Source organism: Phaeoacremonium minimum (genome assembly GCF_000392275.1).
Source record: "Phaeoacremonium minimum UCRPA7 unplaced genomic scaffold PA7_03_scaffold_39, whole genome shotgun sequence".
Lineage (NCBI taxonomy): Eukaryota > Fungi > Ascomycota > Sordariomycetes > Togniniales > Togniniaceae > Phaeoacremonium > Phaeoacremonium minimum.
The window spans coordinates 639,972-649,247 of record NW_006920946.1 but is presented as its reverse complement, the minus strand read 5'-3'; the positions used below and the strand labels follow the sequence as shown (position 1 = coordinate 649,247).

Below are 9,276 nucleotides of genomic sequence, written 5' to 3'. Positions count from 1 at the left end.
ACTTGTCAGGCTGCATTTGTAAGCTGATGCACGCACTCTCAAGTTCTTCCTTTCGGGACCCTCCCGGTGGATCCCCGGAATTAAACATCGTCGATAAGGTTCACCGTTTGTGTGGGACAAATATGTCAGGGATGACTTCACAATAGTATCAAATGATCAGGATGGCCACGTAGGCCGGGGGTATCTCGGGAGCTATCCGGTACCGTGGCGTTTTCTTTGCTCCCTCCGCATGAAAAGGAGATTGAAGCGGATAATAACGGGTGAACCCAGCCATGTTGGGACAATTTAATAGAAAAGCGCAAATGACTATTCTCTTTGCAGCTCGAGCCAGCAACCTTGTCTCGTCGTAATATCAACCAAAATATTGAGTCTGGCGTAAAGATGCCGTCCGCAACTGAGATGAATGGCAAAAGCCTCCATGTCAATGGGAACAGCAAGCATGGTGAAATTGAAACAGCGGAACAGCTCCTGGAAGCAATTAAACCCACGAACACTAGCCCTCTCTGGGCGCAGATGCAGCGGCTTAACCCACCTGCCCCAAACCCTCAGACTGTCCCATATCTTTGGTCTTATGATCTCATACGTCCTTACCTACTTCGTGCTGGTGACCTAATCACTGAGAAGCAGGCCGAGCGTCGAGTCCTCATGCTCGCCAATCCTGCTCGAGGTATGGATACAAAACAGAATTCCTAAGCACCTCATCTGCTCTAACATCAAGCCACAGCTGCTCCCTACACTACTGATACCCTCTATGCCGGCCTTCAGCTTGTGCGGCCTCGTGAGACCGCACCGGCTCACAGACATACAGCTTTTGCCTGTCGTTTCATCATCGAAGGTCAAGGAGGGTTTACTGCCGTACATGGTCAGAGAGTGCCGATGCGGCCCCGGGATGTCATCGTGACGCCGACCTGGAATTGGCACGATCACGGCAAAAAAGGACAGGACGAGGAGGGCGGCGATGATGCGCCTGTTATCTGGCTCGACGGGCTGGATTTACCTAGCTTCATCCATTTCCCGGTGCACTTTGTCGAGCACTACGCATCTCCCCGGTATCCGGCAGAGGATGTTGATGACAGCTCAGTCGTTTTCCCTTGGGATAAGATGCAGAAGCAACTTGATGCTAGTAAAGAAGACTGGGTGTCCAAACCGTACTTAAAGGAGGACGGTAGGGAAAGTAAGTAACTCCTTTGCTCATTCCCGCGCCTGCGTGGTTATCACATAAAACACATGGGCATTTGACAGTAGCCACTTGATAGCTAACATTCTCTTAGTTGGAAGAGTGATCGGTGCTTCTGCGGAAAGGCTCAATCCAGGCGCATCATCGCCGAGGATCTGCGAAACCGCGTCTTCCGTGTATCACGTCATTGAAGGATCAGGCTCTAGTGACATCGGTGGCACCACGCTCAAGTGGAAACAAGGTGATACTTTCTGCATCCCTGCTTGGCAGAGTTATCAACACTCCGCCGACGGAGGAGGAGTAGCATACTTGTATCGCTTCGATGACAAACCGATGCTCAAGTCTCTGGGCTTTTATCGCGTTGACGGTGTGGATGTCGAGAAATATGTCTCTGACTGAGCAATCATTAGTACGAAAGACCACTAGGCTATGTCAAATGCTTGATCGTGTAGACTTATGTGCTTCAAGAATATTTTCCCTTTAGCGTTCAGATTCGGTTGTTGCTAGCTCACTAAATCAATTGTAAATCAAAATTGGTAGCGTTCAATGACAATAGAAAGCTGCACCATTATCTCATGCTGCTTAAAGAGGCCCTAAAGCTATTCTAGCATACTTTATAGTCAAGGGGACTGGAGCTTTTAACCTGTACTGTCGCTAGCGACTCGTTGCTGATGGGATAATTTACCAAATTTCTAATCCAGTAATTGTCCACAAGTTATTGTTCCAAAACACTTGTGAATGCAATACGCATATACTATCAATGGATCAGGGGTTGGGGGAGGGCAAAAGCTAAAACGAGAGTTTGTACACGACTCATTTGTTTACCATACAAGGTGATACCATAAAAGGAGATTAGCTACATTTTAGAGCTTTGCACATGTCCACGCTCTTCCTCAGCGGTCAGCGCTAATCTTCAAGTTCTTTGGCATCAACCCAGTTGCCATGCAGACCCGCTCTCAATCTCAGGTTGAGTTTAACGATAGCCTGCGGGGTGGAAAAATCCCGTGTGTCTATGATGTGTAACTCGCTCGACATGGTGGCGTAGTTATCTACCAATGCCATCAAGAACCCGTCAGCTTCTGGGGCACCATCAGAGCGTGGCACAAACACTGGTTCCTGCACCATGTGTGTGGGCCCTGGGAAATACGTCTCAAGTTTTCCAGTCTCGTGATCCAGATGCCCAAGTGAATTATATAGAGGATGGCCCCCTCCAAGAACTGGCATTATGGCAGCGAAGTCCGTGGCCAGGTCAGGGGACATCATGTCGAAGAAACTATGTCGGTGGCGCGTCATTGCTACACGATCGTCGATGCGAGGAAACTCCATATCACATGGGTATATGACCTCTGGCGCCGGGAGATCAAGCGTGGGCGACTTTGGGTCAAAGGTAAAACGAACATATTTTGCATGGATCTCGCGGGGGTCAGGGGCATTGCCCTCGGCGTCTGGCCACCAGAAGAAGACATTCTTGTCCGTCAGGGGCAAATCAAACGAGATCATTCCGTCAGCAGTTTCGTACGCGTTAGTTACGTGACCAGGAAAAGCATTTGGTGCTCGGAACCACTGGGATATGGCGTAGTCAGAAACATCATTTCATGGTATCTATTCCTTGGGCAAAGCGAACTGACCTTGACGTCGCTCCCTTTGGCACCCTTCCGGGGTAAGACGCCCACGTAAAAAGGGATATTTGGGTCCCATTGCCAATGCTCTCCACCCCGCTTAAGTCGATCTATGTCGCAAATTTGCGGAATCATCGGAAACAAGACCTATCGATGAGTTAGCCTGTAATATTAAGCAGACTGAGGGAGGAATAGCAACCCAATTCTCGGTAACGCCAAAGTCGTGTATCATACCCACCACAGGGGCAATCATCCACACGACCTGAGTAAACTTGCCGTCAGGGTTGATATTGTAGTAGCAGACATCCGGAGTGCCATCCCCCCTAGCCTCGTAACCGAAGCATACTAACTCCTTGGTAGAAGGGTCGAGTTTTGGATGGGCGGTGAATGTAAGGCTCGGTAACTGGCCTTCAAAGTCACAGAGACCGATGGTTTCTAGAGTGACAGGGTCCATGGCATACGGCGGCGCATCTTCCTTGATGGCAAGGAGGACCTTGTTGAAATAGAAGATGTTTGTGTTGGCTGTTGTGCGAACTTTGAACTCGACAGCATCCGTGTACTTGTTTCGGTATTTACCTCAAGGATATGATTCAATCTTAGTCTTATGATGCCTGTGTATGGTCTCTCGAGTAGGATGATAGAGTACCAACTTACCAGCAAGAGCACGTTGTGCTTCTCTCTCGCGACTGAACTTCTCAGTCTGCACATATTTCTGCTGGAGATGGACGTGTCCATTGCTGAAAGTAAAGGCACTAATGCTCCCATCGCCATTGAACCACTGTAATATCGCCGAATTAGACCTTTACTAACTGGCTTGCATAGGGGAAGGCAAGTAGACGGAAATTCTAGTCATACCGGGTCGTTCTTGACGAAGGGAGGAAACTGTGGGTCGGGCATGACCCTATAGAACGTGCCCCGCAGCTCTTGGGGTACTGTGCCCTGTACTTCCAGGTGGCGTACCTCCCCTTCAAAGCGGCAAGGCTTCATGAAGCCAGAAAACTGGGGTAGTGTGGGGAAGGCCTTGCTGGCCGCTGGAGAGAGGCTGCCCCGGAAATGTCCGGCCATGGTGATATGATTACAAGACAGAAAAGCTAGACCGTTGAGAGGTTGGCGAAAATTGGGCAGATCTGGGGTTAGGGGGGTAAGTAAGGTTTGTCGATGCAGGAGAGGAGACCTCCTGTTTGTCTTCCCTCCACATTTATGATCGGATGTGGGCCTCCCGGCGGCAGTAGCCCGACGCTGCCCCGGCCATCGTCGTAGTCGGCTTGAGCGCATTGAGCAGAGGAGTCTCGCATGAATGGCTGACGTGGAAGTCGAATTCTTCGCGGCAATTGTGATGGTGCGAGATTCAGCAAGGGGCTTTGGTGATTCACAGTGTTTTAGCAGTCCGCGCACGCACTCTCGCGGACAGGCCGGGAGAGTCTGGCTAGATCCCCACGGGGCATGCATGGTATAACGGGTCCTAGATTTCACTAGGAGACTTTTCTAGAGACTCATCGGCTCCGTGTCTGCACGGGTAGCGTAATTAATTATTTTTTTCGTTAATTCCTACCTTCTCCTGGAAAATACCGAGTTGCATCTCTACAATTTCTGCTGACCAGACCTAGCAATGCCACGAAGCAAAAACGTACAGGAACGTGTCATGGCTGGCGCTGGACACATCGAGACTGACGCCTTGTCTGGACATCATCACGGTCTTGGCTTCTGGCCACCACCGTCAAGTGATGAGAAAGACCCTTTGCGATGGCCACGACGCGCCAAGGTCCTTGCTCTTCTTTCAATGGCCTTCTTCAACTTCGCCGCCAATTTTGCTGCAGCTGGGCTTTCTGTGGCGTCGGTTCTGCTAGGAGAGGAATTCCACAAGACTGAGCAGCAGGTTAATGCGCTTTTAACGGTGAGTAAAAAGTGACGCACCCTTCTGCTTCGCAGACTTGAGTCTGTAGTCGATAGGACGCTGATCCAACTCTTAGTACAACTTCCTCCTCCTGGGATTAGGAAACTTAGTCTGGGTACCGCTGTCGGTCAAGTTTGGCAAGCGGCCGGTTATGCTCATTTCTACGGTCACACTATTTGCCGTTCTTATTTGGACAGCTAAGGCCAAGTCTTTCAACGAACTGCTGATTGCTCGATGCATTTCAGGATTTGTCTCAGCAGCTGGAGAGGTTGGTTCCTCAAGGTTCTGATATCCCTTGACACAACTCTAGAGACTAAAGCGATTCCTTAGAGCATTCTTCCTGGCATCGTCTCGGACATGTTCTTCTTGCACGAGCGGGGACTGATGATGTCGATGTACGTGTGTGCAAAATATGATACCAGAACCAATAGAATCTAGTATGCTGACAAGTCTTTTAAAACTTAGATATGTCATCTTAATCTCATCCGGAACAGCGGTCGGTCCACTTGTCGGAGGGTTCATTGTCCAAGGTGGCCCGGGCAAATGGCGCGACTTTGTATGGCTGTGTGCGGCTCTCGCAGGCATTGACCTTCTCGGGATTTTCTTCCTGTACCCCGAATCCTCGTTCACACGTCCACCTGTGTCGGCGACTCCATTGTCTAGCACCAAAGATGTGGGCCACAAGAGCACTGATGAGGCGGTAGGAACTTGTGATGTGATCGAAAACCCCTCTCACACTGGTCAGAACACTCATCAATACAGCTGGGTCGTTGAACTGTCTTACCCTAAGGTCTGGACATCCTTCTATCGGGTGAATCCCCTGGTCAATTTGACCAAGGCTTTCATCCTACCGGTTCTATTCCTCTTGTCCGTCCCGGTCGTCTGGACAGTATTTCTCTACGGCGGCTCCCTCGCTAGCCAAATAATTATGATGTATGATAAACCTTGGCGTTTTCTTTCATTTCTTTCTTATGTCTGCTCCAGCTTGATGTCCGTCTTGCCGGTCCTTTAGTCTTCGTGACGTGTGAGCTAACGAAAGAATGTCTTGTCCAGATTCGCTTTCCCCTCCCTCCTACTCGCTCCACCTTACCAATTTGCATCCAGCAGCGTCGGCTTGATGCAAATTGCTGCTCTCATAGGGTTTGTGATTGCATGGTACGGCGGTGGCTATGTGAGTGATGAAATCACCGCGCGCTTAATTATTCGCAATCATGGGAATTTCGTACCAGAGCAGCGTCTGATATCACTCATCCCGGGTTGCATATTTGCACCTGTGGGCTGCATCCTGCTTGCGCTAGCTTGTCAAAACGATCTCCACTGGGCGGTAATTGCGGTCGGTTTTGGTTTGGGTGAGTTATCACATCTTCAACGCAAACACGCCTCGTTACATGAAGCTCACAATTCTTCCTCACCAGTTTCATTCGGCACGGTATATTCTCCGAACATCGCAATGACCTATCTCCTTGATTGCTATCCGGCATTCGCGCAGGAGATTTTGGTTGCGGTCAACGTCATCAAGAATCTTGTTGCCTTCCTCTTTGTCTATGTTGCGGTCGATTGGGTTAACTCACAGGGCTGGATCCAGGTGTACATGATCATGTTTATGGTGGTCACGCTTGCCACCCTTTTGGCGATCCCGCTGTATTTTGTTGGTGGAAAATCGCGAAGAGCATTCGACGGTGTCATTAATCGTCTTGTCAATCGTGCAGATGCCACCTCCACTTGAGTAGCAAGCAATGCTAAGCAGCCGCCTTCAAGTACGACACTATTGAGATCAAGTCTGTATTATGACGCGAGCAAAGTCAGAATTTTACACAGGTTGGGAATGATACTGGAGATGGGTGTTTTGAGCATGTCAGTCAATCAAGAATCAACACTAGCTATTTTGCAGCGGCGTAAACAATCAAGTGTGTTCAGTATCAGTAACAAGAGAGAGAAAAGTGTTACAGCGCATGAACAGTGGCATTGTAGCAAGCCTGTCTCCGACACTGTGAAACTAGGCAAGGTCACCTTAGATGATCGAGAGCCTACAAACAAACGCCGCAACTTTTCGGCCTCCATCCCTTTAGAGGCGGGATTCTTGCACAGTGAAAACATAGCAAGTTACCATACAACATAAAACTAAACAATACCGTTCCTCAAAAAGTAGCCTCTGATAGCGAAGCCCGGCATTCCTCCTCGTCATGGCCAGCAATTGCAGCTGCCGTCAGGGCATGGATAGGCTAGGGCTGGATTTCTCGCAACTGAATTTCGATATGAACAGAGTCGGCCAGGAAAGCGGATATTCTGCCGCTTGATCATTATGCTCCATCCTTCTTGCCATCCCACCGAGTTGGGGCCATCATTCGACCAAAAAAACTAAAGCTGGGAGATGGTTGGGGCTACAGCAGAGGGGAAGTAGCCCCGAGGCAAGGTCCCCACCCCCGGACTGCGGGGCCCCATCCGCCTGGATTCCGACCCGACGCTTCCCCGGCCAGCCAGTGGCATAAGATAAGCGCCTAGCTACATGTATAGCTACGTGTATAAGTTCGAGTATGAGAGGGCAGGCTAGTAACAATTGACAGACAACGGCTCTTCTCGTAATATCAAAGCTTGAAATGAATCATGGCGTTATTGGAAGCCTCCAACATCAACGGCTCGAGTCGGACAGGCGGCGAGAGAATGGACGTGGTTGATGCCCATAGAGGCCCCTGCATTCCTCTCCTTATCAATGGCATATCCGTGGTCGACGAAACGGGTGCCAGACAGCAGGCAATGCCAAAAGGCGGTCTCTTTCAAGGCGCCACCATTTCAAATTGTCAGGAGGCCATGGCGAGCAGCAGCGCAGCTTTCAAAGAGTGGTCTCAAACGTCCCCGTTTCGTCGGCGGCAGTTGCTATTGAATTTGGCCGAAGTGAGTAAGACACCTTGGAAATCCGTCATAGACAACACGTATAACAAGAAATTTCCGTAGCTTGTCCGACAGCAGGGAGACATTGTCAAGCAGATCATACAAGAGGAGATCTACTGCTCTGAGGAATGGAGTAATATCAACTTGTTGGACAGCATTGGCATGATCGAAGAAGCGGCAGCTCGACTCACATCAAAATCATTGAGCGGCGAGATCGCCCACTCTGCATCTAGTGACTCTTGCGCACTGGTTTTTACTCGTCCGCTAGGGGTGATTCTTGGAATAGCGCCGTGGAACAGCCCCTTAATTCTTGGTTTTCGAGCAGTACTTGCCCCAGTGGCAGCGGGTAATACTGCAATTCTGAAAGTAAGAGATCTGACAAGACTGTAATTGATGAAACCATACTTACGATGAGATCCAGGGCTCTGAGTTGAGTCCTAGGACACACTATTTCATTGCGAAGCTATTCCTTGACTCTGGATTTCCGCCTGGAGTCGTCAACCTTATCTTTCACCGATCAGAGGACGCGCCCGAGATTATCGAACATCTAATAAAGGGCCCTGCTATAAGAAAGGTGAATTTCACGGGTTCAACTGCCGTCGGCCGCATCATTGCCAGGAAAGCTGGTGAAGCTTTAAAGCCTGTCCTTTTAGAATTAGGTGGTAAAAATTGCTCAGTCATTTGCGAGGATGCAGATGTTGCGAAAGCAGCCAAGCTAGTCGTCCAAGGAGCCACGTTATATGTAAGTTGATAACCAATTGCCAGTTCAAATACTCTTTATGATATCCAGCAGGATGCTTACCCTGCAAACTACAATTCAGGCTGGCCAGATCTGCATGTCCACGGAGCTCGTTATAGTCGTGGAGAAGGTAGCAGATAAGTTCAGAGCCGAACTCCAGAAAGCAGCAAGCAAACTTTGTGATACACCATACAAGCTCATCAGCCCCCAAAGCGCATTGCGTCTTCGCAAGCTCGCAGCAGACGCTGCGTCGAAAGACGGAAAGATAACGTCTGCTCCAATGCCCGAAGAAATCGAGCATGAGGGAGATTCTGTCCCTTTCCAGATTATAGAGGATGTTCGGCCGGCAATGGATTTCTTTCTACAGGAATCTTTTGGACCCATGCTGGGTGTGATGGAAGTGTCAACCGAGGAAGAAGCCATTGAATTCATCAACAGTTCCGACTACGGTCTCTCATCTGCTATTTGGACACGGGATCACTACCGAGCCCTAAGGCTGGCTCGGAAGCTTGATGTAAGTGCCATTCACATCAATGGGTCAACTGTCCATGATGAAGCAACCCTGCCTCACGGAGGCACCAAGTCAAGCGGATTTGGCCGGTTTGGTGGAGAGTGGGGTCTTTTGGAATTTGTTCAAACCCAAACAGTCATACTGAACCCATAGAAAGGAGAAGTTCGCAGAAATGATAGAGCCAAACCAGCATTTTGAGTCACGGTGCGGCCAAAAGCGGCGAGTTCTGATGGGTCGAGAGAGAGATGTGGTGCAAAAATTTTGTCCGCTTTAGCCCTTATTAGAAGGAAGTGAAGGTTTTCGTAGTGAGAATATTTAAAGCCCAGATCGAGTTCTATGATAACAAATAATGATCGTCTTGTGAGCTATTGAGTCCTTTGTGGGGTTGCAGGATACTGCACTACATGTCATCCTCGTGTTTACAAATGTTGTGACGGACCGTAGAGC

General features: G+C 49.5%; 1 protein-coding gene across 1 annotated transcript; it reads right to left on the bottom strand.

Moving 5' to 3' along the window:
• Positions 1 to 2,896: 2,896 nt before the first annotated feature.
• On the bottom strand, positions 2,897 to 3,861 carry UCRPA7_606 (putative lignostilbene dioxygenase protein; the record flags this gene model as incomplete). Its single annotated transcript, XM_007913200.1, has 4 exons — positions 2,897 to 2,943; positions 3,031 to 3,372; positions 3,451 to 3,511; positions 3,757 to 3,861. The coding sequence occupies 4 exons, from the start codon at positions 3,859 to 3,861 to the stop codon at positions 2,897 to 2,899; spliced, it is 555 nt and encodes a 184-aa protein (XP_007911391.1).
• Between the last annotated feature and the right edge of the window lie 5,415 nt (positions 3,862 to 9,276).